Below are 26061 nucleotides of genomic sequence, written 5' to 3' on the forward strand. Positions count from 1 at the left end.
CACACACACACACGCACATAACGGCGCGACGCACTTCAATACACACACACACACGCACATAACGGCGCGACGCACTTCATTACACACACACACACGCACATATCGGCGCGACGCACTTCAATACACACACACACACACACACACACACACACACACACACACACACACACTCACTCCTAACCTATTGCAAACACTTTTATCTCTTTTCCTTCTCCTTACACTCCACTTTCTAGTCTTCAAATAACTTCCTGTAGCATATTTTTCACTTATTATTCTTTTATTTCTCTTGCTGTTCTAAAACCTCCTATTGAAGAGGCCCATCCTATGCATAATAAAATCGTGTGACTATATAAGAAAGATCCATTTATCACTTTCAGGTTCTTTACGAGACTCTCAGCTGAATAAAATCGTCTGACCTTATCTCGAAAATAGTTCTACCGACCATGACAGGATTATGGTATTAACTCTCCCAGGTTTGCACTTCGGGTTCTTATGACACACTCTCAGCTGAATAAAATCGTCTGGTGTGCAGTATACTGGACTACAATGCTAGGGTTATGGTTGCTATGAGGGAATAAAAGGCGGCAATAATAACTCTCTCAGGCTCCTATAACTCACTCAGCTAAATGACATCATCTGGCGTTATTTGGTATCGAAGACCAGAGATATTCCGACTTATACCCATTTCCTGAGCACTATAGTCGGTTGTTTTCATCTGACGGAACCGAGCCACTCTTAAAACTTGCATACTGTCTCATGGTTGCATGAAATCCGTTGAGTCTTTGATATGAGGTAGAAATGAATCTCCTTGCTTACTAGCTAAATCAGCCTCACAATCTGACGACACTTGGCCATTAACAGGACTGAAAATGGCCAGGGACCTTTATCAAACTGAGTGCGCCATAGTTTTTTTAACGAAAGAGGTTGCAGAGGGCTATGGCTCTAAGTCTGCAGTCTAGCCGATAAGAAAACAATATTAAAGGTCTAAACATGTTTGAGTGTCTAATGATTTTGTGAGAAATCATATAATTTGATCTTACACAGCTGAAGCCCAAGCCGCAGATGCACTGAACAGCTGTGAAAGGCATCTAAGTATTTTGGTTCTCCCCGTGGCATGACGCTGTATCCCGATCGGTATCCAGTCTGGCCGTGACAAAGAAAGACCTCGGTAATAATTTAGTTCCGCAGCCATAGTAATTTTTCAGAGATATTGTGTAAACTAAACCCAATATTATCGAAACTAACTGTGAAAGCTACATACGTCGGTCCTAACGTGGATATGCATCAGCCCTAATTTTAGCAATGAATAAAAAAATAAAAAAAGTATGTAACTTTTACAGGTAGGTCAGGACTTGCTAGATATGTTTTTTTTTTTTTCTTTTTCTTTTTTAGCATCTTCACATGTCTCCTCAGCTATGCTCAAGCAGTATCAAGACTAAACCGCAGTCTTATACCAACTCATCTGCACTTCATCATGTCATCTTAACCCACCTACATTCAGGTAATCTTATTCTAATTGATCTGTAAATCAAACTCCATCCCACCAAACTACCCTTTCTAGCCATCCTCCAAGTGATCAAGCCTTGTGTTGCTAGCAGTGTACGCGAAAAATCATGCTTAAAGGTTTGCCGACATTTTCGTGACGGCTGTGACAACCGATGGTATTTATGAAATATTTTTATGTTCCCAATATGCAGCACATGGCAAAGCAGTCTGAGGAGATCTAAAGTTCAAGGAGGAATGATAAACGTGGAAAGCAGGACACAACACTTGCAGGGGTATTTATGAAATATTTTTATGTTCCCAATATGCAGCACATGGCAAAAGAGTCTGAGAAGGATGGATACTATCTAAAGTTCAAGGAGGCATGATAAACGTGGAATGCAGGACACAACACTCTTTATGGTACACCTGGATGTAAAGCATTTGTTGTTGGTCGTAGTTTGTGCGTTCTAGTCAGTGCTGGTTGCATATGTCAGTGACTATCATCTGTTCGGAAATGCTGCTCAAGAAGTTGATGTTAACTTGTTGCATCCCCTATTAAATTCTTCACCGTCCTTCTCTCTCATTGCCACTTCCTTCGTCATACTCCCCATACGTTTTCTGGTGCACCCTGATGAAGCTCTTAACGAATAGCTCAAGTCCTAAGATATTAACAAACGTCTCACTCAGAACACCCAATGCGAGTCAAAGATATATATATTTGAAAGACGGCATGACTGGGGCAGTAAACATTAACAGGAATAATTAGCTGCGACGGACGTGGAAAGCAGCTACCTAACTCATGGTACTGTGTACATTTCTATAGCATGTGTAATGCAGAAATATAAATAGCTTGTTCATTTCAAGCAGAATAGAATATGAAATATCCTCTCAGAAACAATATTTCAACCTGTCACCGATGTTAAATATAGAAGACTACCACATTACGCAAATATATTTTACGTAACCTATTCACCTCGGACCCTCTTAGTACCCGTGCACGAGGGCTAATGCATATCTTACTCCCTGTGGGGCACTTGGGGCTTGGAAGTCTGCCCACCTAGCAACTTCAGTCTCCCACCAGCTACCGTCTGATGAGGACGTCTCGATTCGCGTGCACAGTCGGCAGATCTTCACTTGTGTGTGGAAAATTGTGTAAAACCATTCAGGAGGTCACGGATTACACTTATTCTGCACAAAAATGATTTGATTTTTTTTTTTTTTTTTTAATCAGCTTGTTTAGCCTGTTGACTTTGTGCTTCAGTAGAGACGCTCTATCCCAGTGGGTGCTGCGGGGACTCACCGTGTGCAGCTGTTATCTCTTTCTAGGAGGGTATTCCTTCTAACTATCCACCCAGAAAGGCCTATAATTCACCTCGAAAGTCACACCTGAACAATTCCGCCACAGCAGCACCAGCTTACCCCTGCTTGACCTTGATAAGAACAGTGACTACAGTTTATCTGGTCAGTATCGCGTGATCGGAGAGCGCGTAAGGTATGCGTTATGTAAAATTCACGGACATCGATAAATCAAGATACACGGGAATTTTTGCTGCTTGATAATTATTTTTTCTATTTACCTACTATTCTACTTAGTATTTAATAGTGGTAGTTACGGCTTGTCCAAAGACTCGTTTATTTGTTTTATGCTTTAAATGTCACAAAAGAACATGTTTTTAATTGCCATTGTAATCTTGTGTTATAATATTCACAAATATGGTTGCAACTGAGGCTTATAAAAATTCCCATGATTTTAGCGCATGTTTTGTAAAATCAGCATAGATGGAAATTTCTTATATTCTGTAAAGTTAGCATAATTTATCGGTATACATGCTATTGAAAATGGACATAATTTTCTTCAGTTTTCACACCCGCAACGAGTAAGAGCCATGGGCCAAGACAAAGAACCTGTACACGACCCCTCCGAGGCAGCTCGGCTGACGGACTTGCCAGGCGTACACACACCGATCAATAACGAGGTCGAGGCTCAGCAAGTAAAATGTACTCCACTAGATTCAGACGTCGATACTGAACCGGATTACGTAACGAGAAGTGAGTTGGAGTATTTCTTGGTAGTCTGTGTGTTAATGTGAGAGTTAGTGGTGAGATCTTTGAGTAGATCTCCCTTCACTGTTCTTGCTTACTGTGGTTAAGACATTATATTAGAGAGAGAGAGAGAGAGAGAGAGAGAGAGAGAGAGAGAGAGAGAGAGAGAGAGAGAGACAAACAGACAGAGACAGAGACAGAGACAGAGAGAGATTTTCATATATCAGGTGATTCCTTCACGTTGTCCCATTGCTTCTTAAGTGTTTCGTAATCCTGTATTCCAGGATGTAGTATGAAGTTCTGTGTTAAATAAGAAGGAACACCCGGGGTGTGCAATACCTGCTCCCGTCAGGTGGTCTAAGGGCCGGACATTATTTTAACTTTGCCCTGTGACCTTGGCCTTCAGTCAAGTGCTCTTAAAATCGAATGGCTTCATTCGTGCCTCTGACCCTTCGCCCATCTACCATGTATGATCAAAGTCGAATGAAAACTGTATGTGTTGACCTTGCCCTGTGACCATGATACTCTTTCCCTGTGACGTTGATATCTGACAGATTTTTCTCAAAATTGAATCACTTTATCCCTTCCATACCCTAAACGTTTCTGTATAGTTTCGTCAAAATCAGATTTAAAAATTTAAGTTGATCTTGTAATGTGACCTTGACCTTTGGCCTAGTGTTCTAAAAAAAAAAAATTGGGGGGCATGGGTTAACTCCTTGGCTGACCCTTAGTCCTTCCAGCAAGGTTTGGTCAAAATCAGATCAAAACTGCTTTAGTCATTTCTTCACACACAGACATTCGGATTGAACTTTGATCTTGTCCTGTGACTTTGACCTTTTACTGATTGTTCTCATAATCGAATCCCTTTGTTTTTGCTGTATCCTTAACCTTTCCACAAAGTTTGGTGTAAATTGGATAAAAACTGTTGACGCTGACCTTGCTAGATGAAACTTTGACCTAGCCCTGTGGCTTTGATGTTCTGCTTACAGTTCTGAAAACAATAACTAAACCCATAGGCTGACCATCAACCTTTCTCCAAAGTTTAGCTAAAACTGGATGAAAACCTCTCGAGATATATTGCTTACACACACACACACACACACACACACACACACACACACACACACGTGGAGTAAAACATCATACCCTCTCTTGCTAAGCGAGTGCAGGTGTCACTATACGCCATCACGTAAGCGAAACTAGAGGTCATTCCTAAAATATAGGACTCTGTCCGTCACACCACTGGAGAGAAACCTGTTTGCAGTTGCCAACAAGCTTGCATAACTGTGCTACCAATCGTTGCCTAAGCGTGTCTAAGATAAGATAGGCACAAAACTTCATTCCTTTGTTTATATAAGCTTACTTCTACCCTATTTATGAAAGGAAGAAAGAAAATCGGTTACATAATGCAGACAGACCCCATAGCAACACCGTTCATGTCAGTACCCTGCTGAACCTCCAGGAGCGAGGGTGGTACAAACCAAGCCGCCGTGGTGTTGCAGTTCACCAGATACTTTTCTTTCTTTTCTTTTTCTTCTTTTTAACAAGTTTATATGTTTCCACTTCTTAGTGAACGTTGACACTATGTTATCAATGGCTACTATTACTCTGTTAGGATTTTTTATTGGTAGTATGACAGTTTATGGATTTTGTTGAGGACTCTTGGCAAATTTATTGTCCATATGCAATTGTTATGCATGCTTTCAAATCAGTACATTAGGAATAATTGCTTATATTAGATAATAATAATAACAGACCAATACTTGAGACGTTACTACACCTTAAAAGGCAGCAAATCTGCGAATATAAACACACAGATAAACTGAAGAAAAGTAATATCGAATACTTTTTCAGAATACTGTATGTCATAATCAATAAATGAATCAGTTAGTCGTCTAAATCACGGTTGCAGTTGTCCAAATAAACAAGCTGCAGAAGACTATCACACACACACACACACACACACACACACACACACACACACACACACACACACACACACACACACACACACACGCACGCACGCACGCACGCACGCACACACACACACACACACACACACACACACACACACACACACATGTATATATGTGTATATAGATAGATAAATAGATAGGTAGATAATTACCCTCACTTGTGTGTTTATATGTATCACCAAGATGTGACAAATATTGGCATGTCGATGACGTTATGAGTGATGCACTCTATGAAGTAGTGAAGTACTGACTGTGAAGCCACTCATGGGTAGTGTTTAAGGCACGACTAAATAATGCCTCGGTGATGTGATGTAGTTGAAATCTAGTGGAGCTGTTGAGCTTGGTAGGCAACAGAGAGGTAGCCAGGCAAGCAGCAGTGTAGTGAGAAATGGTATTAATGTCGCAACCACCACTCCCAGTAAAACATTTCAATCTTGCTGACTGGGTTGAGATGTGAGGCAAGATGAGGCAGGCTTGATCATCTCAGGGAGGTTGCATGCACAGCTGATTACATTAACTGAAGGGACTCCAATTACTGTACTTACTTACCAGCATATACCACAACTTAGTGATGCATACATACTCGTATATATACCAACACACACATGCACAAATACACAAGTGAGGGAATAAACTAGACAGATAGATGGATAGAGAGAATGTTAGACCGACAGACAGGCAGGCAGATAGATAAGTAGATAGATAGATAGATAGGCTGATAGATAGCTGGATTGATAGATAGATCGATAGACAAACAAATAGATAATTAGATAAACAGACAGACAGACAGACAGACATATAGATTAGATAGACAGATAGAAAAGCAGTTAAGTATAAAGGTAGAAATGATGCTGTGCAGACTAAACTAGTTAGCTGTGACACCATAATCTATATAACAGCTCTTACATTACATGGGTTTATGCTAATTAGGTGACTGGCTGGTTAGTTACGAAGCTATAATCCAATCTGTAGCTGCTCCTTCTTCGTGTTGGTGGATGGGGAGCGACGGTTGTGTATTGCAGACTGGGGGGATATTTATTGGTTATTGCCTGTGTCATTTACCAAACCCAACTCATTTCGTCCCGTCGTGCAGGGGGGTGGGGCGCTCGACACTCACTGGTCACGCTGGCGTGCCTAATGACGGTGCTGATGTGTACCATGCGCTTCAACACCTCCATCGCCATCGTGTCCATGGTGAGGCGGCCAGCACACACCACCGCCACCAGCAACACTACCACAGACGTCTGCCCCCGCCCACACAACATCACATCAGAGCAACCAGAAGGGGAGGTTAGTGAGTGAAAACACCTTCTATTTCACTGGCTTTAGTTAATGTTTAATGTTTCAGCCTTCCACACCGATACCCTTACAGCATCACCTCAACGCAACTCAATGTGGGGGTCATTGAACAGACAACACCATGTGTAGATGATCCGTTACGACAAGTGGAAATGTTTGGTAGGCAAGAGACACAGGTTAAACTTGAATTCTTTATTTTTCTCTAACGTTTCTGGTTACACAGTTCTTTTAAGACGTTCTGTGTAGCATGAAATGTTAGAGAAAAATAAAGAATTCAAGCTCTAACCTGTGTCTCTCTCCACCCAACAGTTACAACACCATATGTTTCCATTAACCTCCCCTATCCCATGGCTTTAGTCTGTGATTAATTCTCCAGCCTTCCACGCCTATACCCGTGAGTGAAGCACTGGGTAGGGTGGGTCGCTTCTCCAGCAACAAAAAATGGTGTTCCTCAGCCTTACAGATCAGTTGCTTTTTAGCACTCGTAAAACGACTTCAACGAGTACAGAAGACATGTACGCCCTTATTATGCATGTGCGAACCAGCCGTTACAATAATATACATACATACATACATACATACTCGTACATCCTTGCTACCTCTAGATGATTTTATTAAGTTTAGGGGAGACCTTTTGAACCATAATTTTCAATCGACTATTCTCATAATTGAATCACCTCATTTCCACCTGACCCTCAACCATCCCACCAAGTTTGGTTCAAGCTGAATTAATGCTGTTCTAGTTGACCGTGCCAGGCGACCATTACCTTTGATCGACTGCTCTCAAAATCGAATTTCTTCACTCTTGCTTTATTCGCAACACTTCCACTAACTTTTATTATTCAAATCGAATTAAAAAAAAAAATGAGTTTTAGGAGTGAACATTTGACCTCACCTTGTGACCTTGACCTCAAACTGACTATTCGTAAAATCGAATCACGTTATCCTTGCCTTACTCTGAAGTCCCTCGCCCAGTCTGGTCTAAATTAAATAAAAACTGATTAAGCTGACCTTACCATAAGACCTTGACCTTTGACTTGTCCTAAAAAAAAAATGAAGAAGAAGACGGTCAACCACTGGGCTGATTATAAATCTTTCCACTATGTTCAGTTCAGATTAGATGAAAACTTTTAGTTATAAAATACGAAAGACGCAATCGTAATGATGAGCTTCACAATATATCCCTTCAGTCTTCCCATTCCCTCATTTGCCGTCTCATGGTCAGGACGAGTCTTGAATTGCATTCCAGCCAACGTCAGACGATTTCATTTGGATAAGAGTGAGCTACAGAAGCTTGGGTTACAGAAGTTTCTCTCCATTAATTCTCTTACAGTTAGGACAGTTCTAGTGTCCTACTTCGGTTAACGCCAGACGATTTTGTTCAGCAGGGAGGAGGAATTCATACGTTGAGGAACATTTATGTCATATTTTCGTTTACGATCTAGTTTGCATTTCCGTACTAATATTTTCTCGTGCATTATTTATGTGTTTTCGTTTGGGGTATAGGATAAGAACGAAAGAAAGAAAAAAAAAGAAAATAATAACGTAACAGATACAAACTGGTCAGGAAGAGATGCGAGGGAGTATCCTTAACCGAAACGAATATGTCCTTAAATATGTGTTACTGTAGGCCTACTTCCTTCAAGAGAGGGAGTTTGACTGGGAAAAAGCAATGCAGGGTCCAAACACCTACCACACCCTTCATAAACTAGCTTGTATACTAGCACCTTCAGTCTGATGAAGTCTATTGTTATACCCATGCTAGAGGGGGTATTATGTTTTACTCGACGCCCGCGCGCGCGCGCGCGCGCGTGCGTGCGTGCCTGCGTGTGTGTGTGTGTGTGTGTGTGTGTGTGTGTGTGTGTGTGTGTGTGTGTGTGTGTGTGTGCAAACGTTTAATGGAAGGAAGAAGGAACCAAAGGCCAGAAGTCTGCAAGATCGTTCCTTCCAAGAAAAAATAAAAACAAGATAACAGAGAGCCAAATTCAAGATCCGTTCATTTCGAGATGCCAGGACACACTGCCTTTAAAAGACTGGGGCTTATATTCAGTAGGAAATACAGAGGAAGACAGTTCCAGAGTTGACCTGTTGCATACAAGAAGGACTGGGAATAACTCTTAACTCTTGTATTAGGGAGTTGGACAGAAAAGGGATGAGAGTATGCTGTTAGATGGGTATTACGCGGCCGTCGTTGTGGTGTGTGGGGGGGGGGAGGGGGACAAAATAACTTGAAAAGTTTTCAACCGATTTTAGCCAAACTTGGTGTGATGGTAAAGGGTTGGGCAATGGATTGACCTATTATTTTTTTAACACTAGATCAAAGGTTAAGATCACAGGGCAATGTTAAAGTTTGAAGTAGCAAAATCTATTCAAATATCTGTTTTTCTTTTCTCGATTTAGACTAAGCTTGGAGAAATAGTTTAGGTACAGGTAGGGAGGGAGTCAGTTTTAAGAACAGTAGCTGAGGGTCAAGACCACGAGGTAGTGTCAAATTTCGATCCGTGTGTGTGTGTGTGTGTGTGTGTGTGTGTGTGTGTGTGTGTGTGTGTGTGTAAGTGACTAAAATAGGTTTTGTCTGGTCTGGCCACATCTAATGAAAGGATTGAGGTCAACCAAGGGGTTGATTATATATCTTAAGAACACGGTCAAAGATCAAGGTCACATGACAAAGTAAACTTAAAGAGTTTTCATCCGATTTAGACTAAGCTTTGTGGAAGGTTTCAGGGCATGGTGGATTAGGATTTTTAAAACTGTCAAGGTCAAAGTGAAAAGTCAGAACCAATGTCGAAAGCTCACATCGTCAACAAACAATTTTGATATAATTTGGACCAAAATTTGTGGAAGAGTTCAGGGTAGAGAAAGGACGAAGGGTTCCAGTTTTGAGAACAATAACTGGGGGTCAAAGTCATAAGGCAAAGTCAAATATTCCTTTGACCAAGTGGTGGATGGGTGAGTACTACACTTTCTGAGTGCTCCTTCTTGTTAGTTTATTCTTTGTTATCTCCTGGCGGTCTTATTCATTCATACTGTACTCGTTATTCCAGGCTATTTCTAACCCTTCCATTTCGAATAATCTCTCCTAAACTGAACATAATCAACGGGAGATACCAAGAATAAAAACAGAAAGTACAACCTTGGACTGATAGGGTTGAAGTAAAAAGTACTAATCTGTAAATGAATAAGCCTTTTCATCATCTTTTCGTGTTCAGGAGGGTGAGTTTGACTGGGACGAGGCAACGCAAGGTCTTGTTCTGGGGGCGTTCTTCTACGGCAACGTGATGACCAACGTGCTGGGTGGCAGGACGGCTGAGAGGATTGGTGCCAAGCCGGTGGTGCTGTGGGGGATGGTGAGCTCATGTGTCCTCACCCTCCTATCGCCAGCAGCAGCAAGACTATCAACATCGCTCTTCATAGCCATCAGACTTGCTATCGGACTGGCACAGGTGAGAAGTGTGTATAGACCCGAAGCTTGGCCACCGTAGTCCAGTAAGTTTACTGTAAAAGCAGATGATAAGTGGCTGTCATTGCACCTCTTTGTTTCGTTTGCCTTGCTATAGGACTGACGCAGATGGGTGATACGTACTGTGTTGTTGTTGCTGTTGTTATTCTACACTGGTCTGTCTGGCCGAACAGACACATCGACCACAAGCAAGCAGCCGCCCTCTTGTCACAGACAAAGCCTGCCTAGGGTCTGAACAGGGTGTTTCCACATGACAAGGTGAAGGGAACATGGAGGAGACATAGCCCCCAAGAGGATGAGCTACCTAGAGGAGATATTTGTGAGCAGTAGTCTCAGCCCGGACTGTGACTAGCTGGTAAAGATGATTGAGTTCCCCGTCTGGGAGTGTTGTGCAAGGCCAGGTATGGGTCCTTGGCCCCATATCACCCCTGAGACGATGGTAACCACCCATCTACTCTCTTTTTGGTGGACTAACGGTTGCTACACCTTTCTAAAGGGTTACGCGGGAGTATGGTGGACAGGGGCGTCCATCTTCCCTGAGCTGGATACATTCTCTGACCATATACCCAAAGTCTTGTTGTGTAAATACATGATAACAACCTGTCCTGTAAACCATCAGAGATGCAGGGACTCAACGATATATTATAGTACTCAGCTATATTGAAAAGTAGATGGCTAACAGATCTCAGCACACCTCTCCGTCTTTGCTTTCCGCCTTGCTGTGGGCCTAACACAGGATGGTGAGAGGTGCAGTTGTGACACGCATTTTTTTTTTTTCCCCTGCTAATGTTACAGAGAGTTCTCTATGCGATTGGAACGTTCTACAAAATGGTGCTACTTTTTGCATGTATTTGGTGTTTTAAATCTGGGAGATTGGCTGCTCGTCTTTCTAGGTATCAACGAAATTTAACTGGAAATATTTCCTGCAGTAACTGAGGATTGAACAGGAAAGAAAAATATATGAACAAGGAGAGAAAAAAGACTTGGTGAATTGTTATGACTGCTTTGTCAGTTACACCTCTAGTACTTGGGACAACCTGATCACATGATTCTCTTCAGCTAAGAGTGAGTTTTAGGAGCCAGATTGTTAAAACCATTACCATTAATCCTCACATGGGTGAGACAACTCTAATATTCTACTTCGGATAACGCCAAACGAATTTATACAGCTGAGAGTGAGTCATACGAACCTGTGAGCGTTAAGTTCGTACGGAAGATTAAATTGCATCCTTTATCGTGTTTCGTTATGTAATTTAAAGTGCTATTAATAAGAGTGTTACTTCAAACTTAAAGTACAGTACATCACGACATGGCTCAAGTTTCACTTATCTTCGTTAATGTACATAATGCTGAGTGTGATAAGGTGCGTGATACTTTTTTTTTTTTTTTTTTTTTTTGAGTGGTGTACAGTACATTTCTCAGCTACCCAAAAGTTCCCGAAATTTGACTAAAGAAAGAAAAAACTTACATCGTCGTAATCACCAACGTCCCCTTCAAAGTAGTCTCTTTGGGCGAGCAGACATCAATCCCAGCGCTTCTCCCACGATCGGAACGTATTCTGGAAGTCCCTGAGCATCAGCTTGTTCAGGACCTTCTGCAGTTTTCTCCTGGATCTCCTCAGTGATGTAAAATCTTAGTCCTTTCAGCTGAATTTTCATTTCCGGAAAGAGGAGAAAATCGTAGGGGGCAAATTCTGGTGAATATGCCAAAAACTGCTGAAGACCAAGGGCTGTGTGGCTTGATGCATTGTCATGGTGAAGCCCCCATTTGTTTGTGCGCCACTTGTCTGAACATTTTTGTCTCACGTCGCCGGACAAAATGCGTTGACAGGTTCCATACGACAGGATAACAATGTCACAAACATCGTGGACTGTCCTCATGCATTCTTCGAGGATGGTTGCACGAACTGGTGGAAGGGCGACCAGAACGTGCATCATCATATGTTGACATTCGTTCGTGTTTAAAATACTTAAACCAGTCATAGGTGTGTGCAGCCCCCAGAGCATTTTCACCAGATGCTTGTTTTAACATTTTATGAGTTTCTGCCGCTCTCTTCCCGAGTTTCGCATAAAACTTGATACACACACGTTGTTCTTTTACATCCTTCATTTTTTTTTTGTCACAGTATTCGCAAACTAACCCAAACAGAACGATAAAAAAAAAAAAAAAACATACACACAAACATGCAGCAAACACATCCACCCTGCACAATGCCACTTGACTCACAAACAAAGGGTGTGTGCGCTGCCACCTAGCATCCACACACCGTACGATAAGCGGTTCCCGTCCTGCTTTCAGATTTCGGGAACTTATGGGTAGCACTTCGTATCTCTCAGTATATTAATTTCATGACTCATATGATGAAGAGAGAAGTGGGTAAGGTGGATGCAAGAAAAGGGTTCATATGAAAGAAGGGACTATACTGATAGATATACATAAACACACTACCAAAAAGAACAAAATAAATGATAATCTTGGAAGACAAATAAGGTAGGTTACATTGCTATGAATGTGTGAAACTATTCTAAGAAGTGGTGTTAAAATGTAGAATTAAGAAAGGAGAAAAACTGTGAAAAATGATGAATGAGAGTGATAAGAGCAGAGCGACAGTAACCATGATCGGTTTTGGTGGTGCGCAAAGAGTGAATGTGGTGTCTGAAAATGTGAATAGGCAAAAGTGAAAATCGCAGTAAAAAGGGTGAAGCATGTGAAGGCATCAGGTGTTAATGAAGTTCATACAGAGATTATTTAAATATAGCGGAGAAAGTGGAATGGATATATACAAGAAACCTTTGATGAATGGGTATGTACAAGTGAAGTGAAAGAAAGTGATCGAAGTGAATGCAGATGTTATCGTGGTATATGGCTGCTGAGTGTTGTGAGAAAAGTATATGAAAGAATAATTATGCTGAAGGTAAGGAATATATCAGAATTTCCAGTGAGTCACGAACAGGGTGGTTGTAGGAAGCTGAGGATGTGTGAATATCTAGAGTAAGACAGTTACTAGTGAAAACGTATATGGACTTCGTCGTACTTTATGGTATTTAGGGATCGCCAAAAAGCTTATGAAAAGGTGAACAGAGAAGTTTTGTGGAAGGTTTTACACAATAGAGTAATGGCACATCACTAGCTAGCTACATACAAAATAATATAAGAAACAAAAGAGAAAGCCTGATTAAAGTATACACTGTGAACCATGTAATTACATCAGGATACCTGACGGTGAGGGAAGATTTGTGGGTGGTGGACGTGGAAGGGAGGTGGTAGGGAGGAAGGTGAAGGAAGTAACTACACCTTCGCTCTCTTACCTTGCTATATATAGAAATACATATTGTCAGTCCATATTCACACATGAAGAGGGTCCCAATCTGGTCGATTTTTTGTGTTTCCCCAGTGAGCAAATATTTTTACATGAGTATAATTCTTCCACTGAACAATTTACTGAGGGATGATTTTCTTCTATTTTTAAGGGTGTGATCATGCCGGCTTTGAACAGATGCATGCTGAGTTGGGTTCCTCCGTCCAAGAGAGGCAAATACAACACCATTATTTATACGGGTGAGTTCCGAAATAACTTCTGTTTATCTATGCATATCTTGACACCTTAATCTCGGAGAGGGTGACCAAGAACTAACTGTCTACATGTCGCCCTTGTCCTCCGCCATCAGACCATACATCCCCCATCTCACACCATTTATATACCTCACCACCCGATCCCTCTGCTTCAGTCTCGGTCTCTCTCTCCCTCCACCTCATCCACATACGCTATAATAGTCAGTCCATTACTCCCCATTTGGGGGTGGACGATGGTGTAACGGCAGCACACTCGCCTCGCAAGCGAGAGTTCCGAGGTTCGATTCCCCTTCGATTCCCCGGTCGACCACGAGACCTTTAGGCACGGTCTCCTTTGCCCTAGCCTGTTAGTACCTAGAACTGAAAATGGGTACCTGGATGTAAAATCGACGGTAGCGTGTCGTATTCCGGGGGAATGTTTGGAAACTTACTTTCCTGGTCTGTTCACCAGCACCCCATTTGCTTCACATCGCAAAGCTACTGCAGGGTACCCGTTTTAACTCTTCCAGCACTTAAGAGTATACCATTAACCCCTTGAATCCTTTTTTTTTTTTTTTTTCCTCAATACTTTCTACCTCCTGCTGATTTGGTTAATTTTGAGACACCATTCGCAGTGAGAGGATTAAAAGCTGCATATCTTACACCAGGTTCAGACATGGGCACTGTGATAGCACTGTCCTTGGGTGGGTGGCTCTGTGATCAGACTTTCCTGGGAGGGTGGCCAGCTGCCTTCTACGTGTTCGGTGGGGCGGGGCTCCTGTGGTGTCTGGCCTGGGCGTTCCTGGTCACCGAGCGGCCCGAGGACCACAAAAGGATATCTGAGGAAGAGAAAAAGTATCTCTTGGCTAACTGCACGCTAAAAAGGGGCAAGGTAAAGTAATTCTATCCTAATCGATACAGTTCTCTTATTCTATTCTAGCTGACGGCAGACGACTTTTTTTCAGCTAAGAATGAGTCATGGTGGTGTGAGAGTTACTACTGTCACCACTAATCCTCACAAGGTCGGGAGGGTGGATGAGGGATACATTAATATCTAGGTTATGCAGCCTCCACCTAACTGTTTCTCACCCTCAGCGGCAGGAAAGTCGAATTAGTGGCACATGAACCACATTTTAGGGTTTCATGAGAAAGTGCATGATAGGTCTGTGGAACAGTTGTTTTAGGTGGTAGGTTGTGGCTACCATCATCCACCCACTTGATGCATTGCTGCCTACTTCTTCTTCCACTTTTATTGTTCTTTTCTGTATCTGCCCTTCTCTCTTCCTGTCACTCTTTCTTACTGTAATATCCACTCCAGTGGATCTACACTGAGTGACAAACCTAGTGGATTACTGTTACCCAGGAAATCATTTACATAGTAGGTGGGTGACTATACAGCCAAATAATGGGGTGCTGAGGAACCTTCTGTCCCTGTTAACTGGGTGGAGAGACGCAAATGAAGCGACCATTCAGAAACCAAGCCATCTCACTCTTCTCCGTGCCTTGTTGTGAAGAGAGGCTGTCCACTGTGTCTACTAAAAAGGAACGTCGGATCATTGCACGAGACAGCCCTGTAGGGATGGTTGTTTGCATGGGGTAAGTGGGTCTGCTCGGCCAGACAGACGGGTTATTCATCACCAAACAGATATATTTTATGTCTCAGCTACACACTTGTCTTTTCCGACAACATAGTAACTAGTGTGCAATTGCCTCCATAAAAAGGTGAGCCATCCGAAATGAAGGGTATGGAGCCCAGTTCTACCTTGACTGGACCGCGAGTCACTGAATGGACGACCTCCTACACGTAAACTAGCACCGATGTATTTAACAGTAGAAAATTATATTTTTGTCGCTTAAACCCAACAGAATCACAGAAAATGCAACAATATATGCGTTGATGATCAGTTGGGCGGCTTTTAATGAAAAATTATTAAAGCTATGTCTAGCGAGCAGATTCATCCTTTTTATGGAGGCAGTTGTACGTAATGTTCACTGTTTATCTGATGATTACTTTTACCATGTAAAAATTGAAAGTAAACATCGTGGCAGTAATGAGCAATTTACTGATTTCGGACTGATATTTTTTTCAGCAAGCATAGCCTATATGGAAGCTTTGACAAGCTTACTGTCCTATTGGACACATTTAACCCCTAGACACCGGGCATGGGTAGACCTATGCACATCCCAGAACCGAGTTATTTTTAGGATAATAGATTTTCCCCAAAATATATATATTTTTTTTTCATTACAAATCAATCACAAATGAAAAAAAACATAAAAAGAGAGTGTACCTACTCTCTGTTGGCTGTTTGGAGGTGGAGGTGTGGTGTGAGGCAGCAGGTGTGTGGCACCTGGGCTGAGTGTGTTCAAGGTCGCGGTGGTGTGTTGACGGTGGTTGGTGGAGGGAGGAGGGATGATGTCTCGTGCCAGAATAAGTGTTGAGTGAGTCTTTGTTTCTCTCACTAATTCATAATGCCATATGAACGCAATATTACAACTAAAATAGCAAAAAAACGCAAGAAAGTAACTAATAAAGATCGGTTTATTTTATGTTTTCCATGCTATTCATTTTCTAACAAACTTATGTTTATTCAGGTATTCACAGTTATTTACACACTATTTACACCTTATTTCACTGTTTTTAGTACTTCTTGACAATTTGATACTCCCTAAAGGCTGACTATGGTCAGTACAAGTGTTTTCAAGCATCCATACACTCTCCCCCACACCCCTCATGGCCCCCTAGTAGCTCTCCACACTACCCCACCCCACCCTACCGTTCCTGATCCCTACTCCCATAGAGGTAGGAGTAGGTAGAGGTGGCATATGGGATTAATCAAGGGTAGGTCAGAGTGAGGCCGACAGACCTGACTCGACCAACATGGCGGCGACCTCTTTGACAACTGTCTGACTTGGTTCCGCTGACCAGGCGGGAGTGTTTTCTTAGTTACAAACAGAAAAAAATATGTTTTATCTTAATTTATTTATTTATCTATTTTTGCATACTAACCTACAAACTATAATTCACTCTAAAGATACTCACCAGTGAAATGTAATGGATGGGGCAGATTTCTTATCTCCTCTTTCATTACACCCAAATGCGGCACAGGTGGTGGGCATTTTTGGAGACTTAGGTTATTTGATGGTGAGTTACAACTTAGGACAGAACGTCTCACACCCACAGCTGAACTACAACTAAAACCAGAGGTAGAATGAAGTCTACTTTGTTTCTGGCATTCTCCCTGAGGAATACCAGGTGGACACACAGCTGGAAGTATTAAAGGCTTAATAATCTCATGGCCACACCCACGGAGGTAGGATTAGGACTCTTACCTCTATGGGCACAGCCATAGAGGTAGGAGTGCACAGCAATCTTCTTCAAGTCAGGTAGGTGTTGCCGTGACCTCTTGACTTGACCAATATGGCCGTTTGACAGTTCTCTGGCTTCACCGGAGCCTTCTCACGCCAACTCTACCCTATTCCTACCTCTATGCCTACTCCTACCCCGAACCAGTATCAGCTGGTTCCAAGGCCACACTCTCCCTACGCTGGTCTCCCACCACCCTCCATCACAGCCCTCCTCCCTGCTGGGCTGCACCCCCTCCCCCCCAGCCAGCCAGCGTGACCCCGCGCACCAGCCATGCCGGGACAATACTCTGAGTCCATATGGCGTGCTATGAAGTTCACACATGCCCGCAAAAAATTAAAACATCATGTGACATGGACCGTGGGCCTCTACCAACACGTCATATGACATGGACCGGTGCCTAGGGGTTAAGATATGGTAGTTTGTCATTACTGCAATAACAGTGTATTGTATGATGTAAGGATCAAGTCATCATCACCATGTACCAAGCTAGGTTTTGGTACTTGGTCAGTTCAGAATTTAAGTATAACAGAGGTAAGGCGGTGTAAAGGATGATGAATTTAGCAGGAGCGTCAATAACGTTCAGTGAGACAAGGATGCAGTACTGTGAATGAATTAATCATTGAGTCAACGCGAAATGCATTGCTAAACCATCATCATTATCATCAACAGCAGCAGTATGAACCTCAACTAGCCCTACAAGGTATTCACCGCACCAACTCAAACCTCCTCCTAAACCATTGTGTCAACTTAAACTCTCCTGGTGCACCCTCAGAGCCCACCCATACCGTGGCGGCGCATCGTCACCTCGCTTCCCGTGTGGGCCATCATCGCCATGCACTTTGGCTTCAACTGGGGCTACTATACCTTTGTGGTGCAGCTTCCCCTCTACCTCTCCAACATCCAGCACTTCAGCGTCAAGAGTGTGAGTCACTGAACACCCTGAAACCCATGACGTATATTTTTTACCCTATTCTTGTTACTTCCAGACGATTTTATTCAGGTTTACCCCTTCAGCCCAATGACGTCCTTGTGTGGCTTTTTCATGTACCTCCAGACGATTTTGTTCAGCTTAGAAAAAGTCCCTTGTACTGAGTGGATAAATGAAGACTGTCTTAAACCCTTCCTGGTCGATGAGTCTCTCCAAAGTTGAAGAAAATCGTCTGTGGATAGTAAGAATAAAATGAACTAAGGAGTTGAGTAAGGCCTCTCATACAGAAGGGTTTATTTGTACTTTTGGGGAACCGTTCTCCCTCTACCCCTCCAACAATCAACATTTCACCATCAAGAGTGTGAGGACCTTCAAAGAGAATAGTAACCCTCTTTAATATGTCATTTTTGTTTCATTTTGCTTTTTTATACAATTTTTTTTTTTTTTTAAAGTTCAGGAGAGACTTTTGGAGCTGGGGGAGTAAAATTTGGCCTCATTTACCCTTTTTATGTTTAGAATGATCTGATCTAAATAAAATTGACCCTTAGCACCCAAAATACAATATAAAAGATGTCACCGCACTGAGGGGATTAAGCTGAAGTATCATAAACAAACGTGCAGGAAAAAACGAAGGAACACACGAGCAGTTCAGTTGCAGATCAGTTTCTGCCATCTCATAGAATGAGTACAATCATTTCTTTAGCGACCACATAACAGTTTTAAAAATTTGGTGAGGAAGCACGACATTAATAGATTATCCATACCTTTCTATTTTTGAAGGATTTAGTGAAAATCATTCTGCTTTCTAGTTTAATGATGTAATAAAGTTCATAACAATAGAACTGTAATAACACTGCCAACCGCATTCAAAATAAACTTGTTCAGAATTATTTATTTGAAAAAATTTCACAGCAAGTATGTATATCCGTAATCAGCGTTGGCCATATCCAGTAAGCTTTATCTGGCGTCCCTGCAGAACGGAGTGTTGTCAGCGCTGCCCTACCTGTGCAAGATCACCACTGCATTCATATTCAGCATCATCGTGGACCGAGCCACAGCTGCTGGGAGACTCTCAACGCTGGGCGTCAGGAGGCTGTCCATGATTATAGGTCAGTAACTATATCTGGAGTAGGTTTATTTTTACCTGACGAAACTGGATTACTCCCACAACTTGAATGCTAAATCTTGAATGACTTAAATTTGATGAGCATTAATTCCTAGGTAATGATGAGACTCCTTGATTACTAGATCCGTTTTACTCTAACTTGACCTAAAACTGCTATCTCTCCATCTTGAATACTGATATGTAATAAGAGATTCACGTTAGAATATGATGGAAGTCACGAAAAAGTGCTGTGGAGAGGTTGTAGAACCATGATATTGTCTTATTCTGTCACTGAGCTACTAGAAATAGGCTGCAAAAGAGCAAAAGTCTGGACCATGTTAAACCAAAAATACTATAGTTGGTTTGACCCTTCACGTCAATTACAGCTGGCCATCAGCTGACCTGTGAGTGGTCTGGGACATTCGCCAGGTTAGAGAAAATGCACAAATGCTAACTCTTCATGCTTGGTTTTGTCCTTTCCGTGGGTGGTTGGCTGAGTGATCAAAACATTACCGTCCAGTACATGTCCATCTTTTTATTTAGAATCCCATTCACTTCACAGCTAATTCATTATATTTACATGAAATACGAAGTATGGTATATAGTCGCAAGTCATATTTCCACAGTATGTTTTCTGTCGATTGATCGACAGGTGTTAACCTGAGGGCTACCCAGGAGATGGTTCTAGCGGTAGAAGTAAAATCTATTTTACCGAAATTCGGTTTATCAATTTGTTCCCTCCCCAGCCTGGAATCGAACTCACGTCCTCTCCAACACCAGACTACTTCCCTTACGACCTGGCCAAAATCATGTTTATGAAGGAGCTTCCATTGTTAAGATGTGCAACATATACTACTTAAATGCGCTTCCACACTAAACGGGAGCGCTGTTAGTATCATTATGCTTAGTGACAGTACCATCAATAAAGTTCTGAGTCAAGTCCACACTGGTGAAACAGTGATGGGGATATTGTTGTTAACATTACTGACAGATTACCAACAATAGTCGTGTCAGCACTAACATTTACACAAATATGTTCACATTTTTCATTGTGTGAACCTTCTGTCAACTGTACTTCACATCAGTGGTTAATGACAGAACTTTCTACTTTATACGCATCAATGGAAGACAGTTTCATGTTTCAAGAGTATTTTAAAATGAACCAACGATTCCTTGACTGTACTGATATATTCTAGGCAACACTGCACGTCACCCATCTTACCAACAATGTTATTGCCCTATTCACAACTGAATACCAATCGTCAGTACAGTGTTTGAAACATTTTCGATGAATGATGCTAAACACACCAACAGTCCACGCCAGCAGCTGCCCACGTTGTCTCCAACCATCTTACCTACAAGGTTGTCTTGGCGTGGATGTGCTCTTAGCTCCCCCCACCCCACACACACCACTAACGTCCACATTCTTACTCAGCCTCTTACATCCCGGTGGTGGGCCTGGTGGTGCTGTGCCTGGTGGAGTGTAACCCAGTGGCTGCAGTGGTGGTCATCTGCCTGGCTGTGGGAGTCACCGGCACTGCCTGCTGTGGGATGTTCTCTTCACACCAGGACATCTCACCAAACTTCTCCGGCACTCTCTACGGCGTCAGCAACACCATCGCCAACACCACAGGCTTCATTGCACCTGCCGTCACTGGAATCATCACACTCAATAATGTATGTAAGGCTCGTAGTCTCAGCAACTTTGAAGATTTCGTGGCACTTCCTTGGCAATTTATTCTGCACTCTACACCTCACTATCCTCTTACAGCCTATGTTACTGTTGCAAGCTATATTTAAATTAAAACGATATATGATAGGCTACAACTGAATAATAAGGTGTACTATGCTTAACAAATCGCAAAGGAAGAAGTGCTACGAAACCTTTTATCGTACTTGATTTGTATATTTATTCATTTATTTATTCATGTATTAACTTTACCATAACTCCTGTGGGCCGGTAGCATTTTGTTTCGCTTAATTTGCTGAGGTAATTTTGTTTAAGGTTAAGAAAGACCTCTTCTTGTGAAAAGGTTAATGAAGGCTGGAAGTAAACCCCTCCACTTCGAAGTCAAGCCTTATAGCAGCAATGATTAATCAAGAAGGAGCATTCAGAGAATAAAGGGCCCGCTCCAAACAGGTGATCTATGGGCCGAACATATGACTTTGCCCTTTGACTTTGACTTCACATCAGTTATTTCTAAATTTGAAATATTTCACCCTTGCCTGACTTGCAAATCTTCCACGTAGTTTGGTCCAAAGAGGATCAAAATTGCTTGAGTTGATCTTGTCCTGCCACCTTGTTTTTTGACCTATTGTTCTCAGTCGAATTTTTCTTCTTCTTCTTCTTCTTCTGTTTTACCACTGGAAGCCTGTCTTTAGGTTATGTGTTCTGCACTTCGGAATTAGTAGCAATGTGTTATCTTGTCTGTAATGCAGAAAGAGTATGTTCTTGACTGACAGAAGAGACTGCAGTTGTCATTTTGTTCTCTTACGTACATTATGCAGTTATCAGTAAGTCCTTGTTATATTACGGGGATGTGGTTCAGATTATACAGCTTTTTCTATACAGCCGGTACAGTACATTGAGTGAAGCTGGCATATCAGCTTTTTAGGTATCAGTGGAGCTTTAACAGATATTTAACGAGAACTTTCTATACTTCTTTCAGCAAACACTTCGCGCATGGAACACCGTATTCCTTCTCTCTGCAGCCATCTACGGCGCCACCTGCACCTTTTATGTCTTCTTCATTTCCGATCAGATTCAACCGTTCAATAATCCTGAAGAACAGAAGAAAGGGAAAAAGAACCCTTGTTGAACGACCACCCGTAATGTTACCTGGTACAGTCATTAGTATGTGTATGTATTGTAGTGGCCCGCCCCCTTGCACACATCTGACTTACGCGGGCATATCTACTCCACATATACTGCACATAGTAATCCACACAGTGTTTCCCAGAGTTTTTCATTCCGTGGGCCCTCCGGACTAAATGCGATAACATCTGTGCCCCCCCTCCCCTCCCAGAGTAATATGATAACATCTGTGGCCCCCCATAATACTGTAACATCTGTGTTTCCACCTTCATCTTCATTTATATAAGACAACATCACTCGAAGGAGCATTGTAGGTATGATAAAATTCGCATGATTAAGCATGTAGTCCATGCACATAAAACCAAATCGAAATTAAAAACACAGTGTTTATGTTTAAAATACATTTTTGCTACCTACTGGGGTGTCAGTGGGACACTGAAAGGATGCAAGGATCATCTTCCATGCGGAACTGATTTTTTTTTTTCCTTCAGTTTCATACTTAACAGGAAAAAGAAAAATACGGAGAGAGGAAAAAAAGGAAAAACCCAAGACAGCCAGTCTGTTGATTCCAGAATAGCGCCCCATTTCTACTTCAAACGCCGTCAAGCTCTCTATGCAAGTGTCTTTGGCAAATGAGTTCTTCTGCGTTACAGGTATCCATCATGCATTGTCCCTAGGTATGCTCTGCACAACATGATTAGAAAAAATCCTCACAAATTTTGCCTCCGGAAAATGATCACAATTTTATAACACCAGTGACTTCAGGTTAAGACTGCCTCATGACCCCTTCTGAATATGCACCATGGTCCCCTGACACTCAGTTTGGGAACCACTGTATTTGTAAAGTAATAATATATTGTGGGTGGCGGAATTCTTTCTTATGGTAGCTAAAGTTTGTTCTTGTCTTTTTTAATAAATGTGTGTGTGTGTGTGTGTGTGTGTGTGTGTGTGTGTGTGTGTGTGTGTGTGTGTGTGTGTGTGGTTATTAGCTCTATTATTTGTGTGAATAATCTTTTTTACATGTGCTCTCCTGCTGAGTTGAGAATAAAACATTTTCTAAATACTTGTTCGGTTTATATCCATTATGCCTGTACAGCGGCAGTAGATCGACTGTATTTGAATAAACGTTTTGATAGTGCAGTTTCTAGACCAGGGCGATTTATTTAGAGTATGATCGAATCTGGAATTTCTTGACAATGTACAGCAGCCACATTTTTTTTTTTTTTTTTTTGGCCTGTTGCAAAAAAAATCGAAACAAATGAAATCTATAAAAGGAGGTCGGTACCCTTATTTCCTAAAACCAAGTTCAAGGAGATACAAAGGCCAATGATAGCCATGAGTTAGATTCATTTTGTTAAAACTACGTTTTACGATTTTTTCCCTGCCATCACTGTGCTTGCAATTTCAAAATCATTTGAATAAGAAATCGGGAGGCTTGGCAAGGCGTTATATATTCCAAGGTCAAAGACCTTAAGTAATATCCTATCTGTGCTTATGACCGAAATTCAACATTTTTGTCAACTGTATGTTTGGAATTACTGCCTGTCAATATAAAATTACATTATCCAACACCCTTACTGAAACACACACACACACACACACACACACACACACACACACACACACACACACACACACACACACACACACACACACACACAATATAAACAGAAAGATAGACAGAAAGATAGATAGACAAAAAGACATAGAAAGATAGATAGACAGATATATATATATATATATATATATATATATATATATATATATATATATATATATATATACTGTATATGTATGTATAGACGCACGAGTATTATTCCTTCCTTTGGCTACATATTCATATATACAAGTGGCTGTCTTCCTCCCGTACACCCACTCGGGATGCATCGTCTGTGGTGCTTTGGCACATCTCTTCATGCGGCATTTTAGCAGTAGTTTGACTTCTCAAGGACTAACTATTGCGCCTCTATCACACACACCACAAAGCTAGCCAGGAGGCAGGGCGTGTGTGCTGGGCAATCCCCAGGCAGTCTTCCCCCTTACTATTTTTTAATCAGCTCATACCCGACTGACCGGGCTAATGTATGGCCCGGCCTGCACTCTTGGTACAGGAAATCTGTAAACGAACGAACAAACGATGCGCCTCTTTGAGTGTGCACAATACGGAGGGTTTCTTAAACGTTCATTCATTTTTATTATCCTTCTATTAATATATATATATATATATATATATATATATATATATATATATATATATATATATATATAAAGCCTTGCTATAATCATACAGTAGTTGTTCTTACTCTTCCCAAAGCAAGGAGGTGGCATTCAAAGGGTAACGTTCAACCCAAATAATTCTTTGTGTGGCAGAAAAAAAAAAAAATGCTCTAAATGCAGTGATCTTTCGAATTCAGGTTCATTCCATTCATTCTGAGATCTAGCTAAAAACCTGTCCAATTAATTTTCAGCAAACACACCGGGTAGTGACGTACTGTAGGTGCTAGGAATGGATTTAGCGATTTCGGGCAAATGCTTATTACTTCTCTAAGGAGAAGTACTGTATTTTCATGACATGCCCAGTACCAGCTGGCAACACAATTTACGTTATTTATTTTATAACATCACATAAAACCGAAAAGTTCTAGTTCTTATCTACCTTATCTTAACCCTCATCCAAGTTCATGAATGCAATATACAGTTTCTTATTCTTTGCAATGTATCTCAAAACCAACATCATCAAATACCCTTCGCCCTTTAACCAACATCATCAAATACCCTTCACCCTTTAACCAACATCATCAAATATCCTTCACCCTTTCTAAACCCACTCTGTTCCTCGCCTTTTTTTTTTTTTTTTTTTTTTTTTTTTTTTAAGATATCCCCGTCATGTCGACGAGGCCGGGCCTTGTATTGGGTATAGTTACTTTTGTTAAGCTCCTCACCCTCTCTATAAATTTCTAAACATACATCTTTGGTATACTCAATAATCTAATAGGTCTATGGCTCTTACATTTCTGTGCTACTGTTCCCCTTGTAACTTAACTGTCTATCCAGTCTTCTGGTCTTTCCCCTGTATCCCATGTCAGTCTGCTCATACTGTATATTATGTCCACCGCTGGACTGCTTCCCCACTGCCATACATTTCTCCATTAATGCCATCCATTCCTGACGCCTTGGGTGACGAGCTTATTTAGTACGCTATTACCCGTCTGTAAATCAGTACCTGTAACACTGGTCGGCCACCAACCTTATCCATGCCCAACAAGCAACTATTTTTTTTTTATTGTTATCTGCTACTGCCAGAGAGTTACAATATTTTCTCCATCTCTCATCTAGATCATTATCCCCCTCCAATATAGTAACATTCACAAAAATACTACCATTCACACTCCGAACTTTTCACCACCACGCCTCCCATCACATCAGGCTTCCTTCACTGTCTCACAGAACAGCGTCCACAAAGTCCTGCTGGCTTAACAAAAAAAAAAAAAAAAAAAAAAAATCTATTGCGTGTAAGCACCTTACTATAACATACTTCTCTCTTTTCGATTTTCATGATCAACAGCACTGTGCCTGACTACATACCTTCCTTTATTATTTTTTTTTCTTAAATCAGTTACTGAGCAAATATGAATCTGAATTTTCTAATTTCTGTCTCTGATCAAAGACAACAAATAGATCATAAACGAAACTTAAGACCAAGACGTAGATAAAGTACATCCGAACGGTTTCTATTTAGTGTTTCAGCAGAATAGCATGCAGTCTGAACAAATATGAAATGGCAGAGAACAGACTCACCAAAGCTAAATGTAATTATCCTAATGACTAGGCTATATCACTCTGGCCAGGGGTTCTTGATGGACTTTTCGTTTGTTTTAAACACCATGTTTTAAAACTCATATCATGGCATGACCCCTCCTTTATGGCTCGGATTGCGGTTTGAAACACTAGAGAAACATTTAGTGCTTGTCAAGTATTCGCCCTAAGTACTGCGATCGCATTCTGGGATAAATAAGCTTGGCAAGACT

The 26061-nt window shown here is 41.5% G+C and overlaps 1 protein-coding gene across 3 annotated transcripts; it reads left to right on the top strand.

Annotated features, from left to right (window-relative positions):
• Positions 1–2570: 2570 nt before the first annotated feature.
• On the top strand, positions 2571–23076 carry LOC145397746 (sialin-like). Of its 3 annotated transcripts, none has more exons than XM_080270766.1 (10): positions 2571–2621; positions 3345–3534; positions 6598–6794; positions 10013–10246; positions 13734–13821; positions 14484–14707; positions 17958–18107; positions 19090–19222; positions 20654–20895; positions 21888–23076. In XM_080270766.1, the coding sequence occupies exons 1-10, from the start codon at positions 2577–2579 to the stop codon at positions 22035–22037; spliced, it is 1653 nt and encodes a 550-aa protein (XP_080126892.1). In that variant the 5' UTR covers positions 2571–2576; the 3' UTR covers positions 22038–23076. The 3 variants fall into 3 exon arrangements, with proteins under 3 accessions (XP_080126892.1, XP_080126894.1, XP_080126893.1); XM_080270767.1 differs by having other exon boundaries at positions 2580–2946; XM_080270768.1 differs by lacking the exon at positions 17958–18107.
• The last annotated feature ends 2985 nt before the right edge of the window (positions 23077–26061 follow it).

This window comes from Coenobita brevimanus, chromosome 43 (assembly GCF_032717465.1).
Source record: "Coenobita brevimanus isolate Jiangsu-jjx chromosome 43, ASM3271746v2, whole genome shotgun sequence".
In the NCBI taxonomy this organism is placed as follows: domain Eukaryota; kingdom Metazoa; phylum Arthropoda; class Malacostraca; order Decapoda; family Coenobitidae; genus Coenobita; species Coenobita brevimanus.

Excerpts from the sequence above, each read along its gene's own strand:
- LOC145397746 (XM_080270766.1), top strand. The coding sequence starts at position 2,577 with ATGAGGACGTCTCGATTCGCGTGCACAGTCGGCAGATCTTCACTT. Across the intron at positions 2,622-3,344 it reads CAGTCGGCAGATCTTCACTT|TTTTCACACCCGCAACGAGT; the intron begins GTGTGTGGAAAA and ends AATTTTCTTCAG. Across the intron at positions 3,535-6,597 it reads ACCGGATTACGTAACGAGAA|GGGGGTGGGGCGCTCGACAC; the intron begins GTGAGTTGGAGT and ends CCCGTCGTGCAG.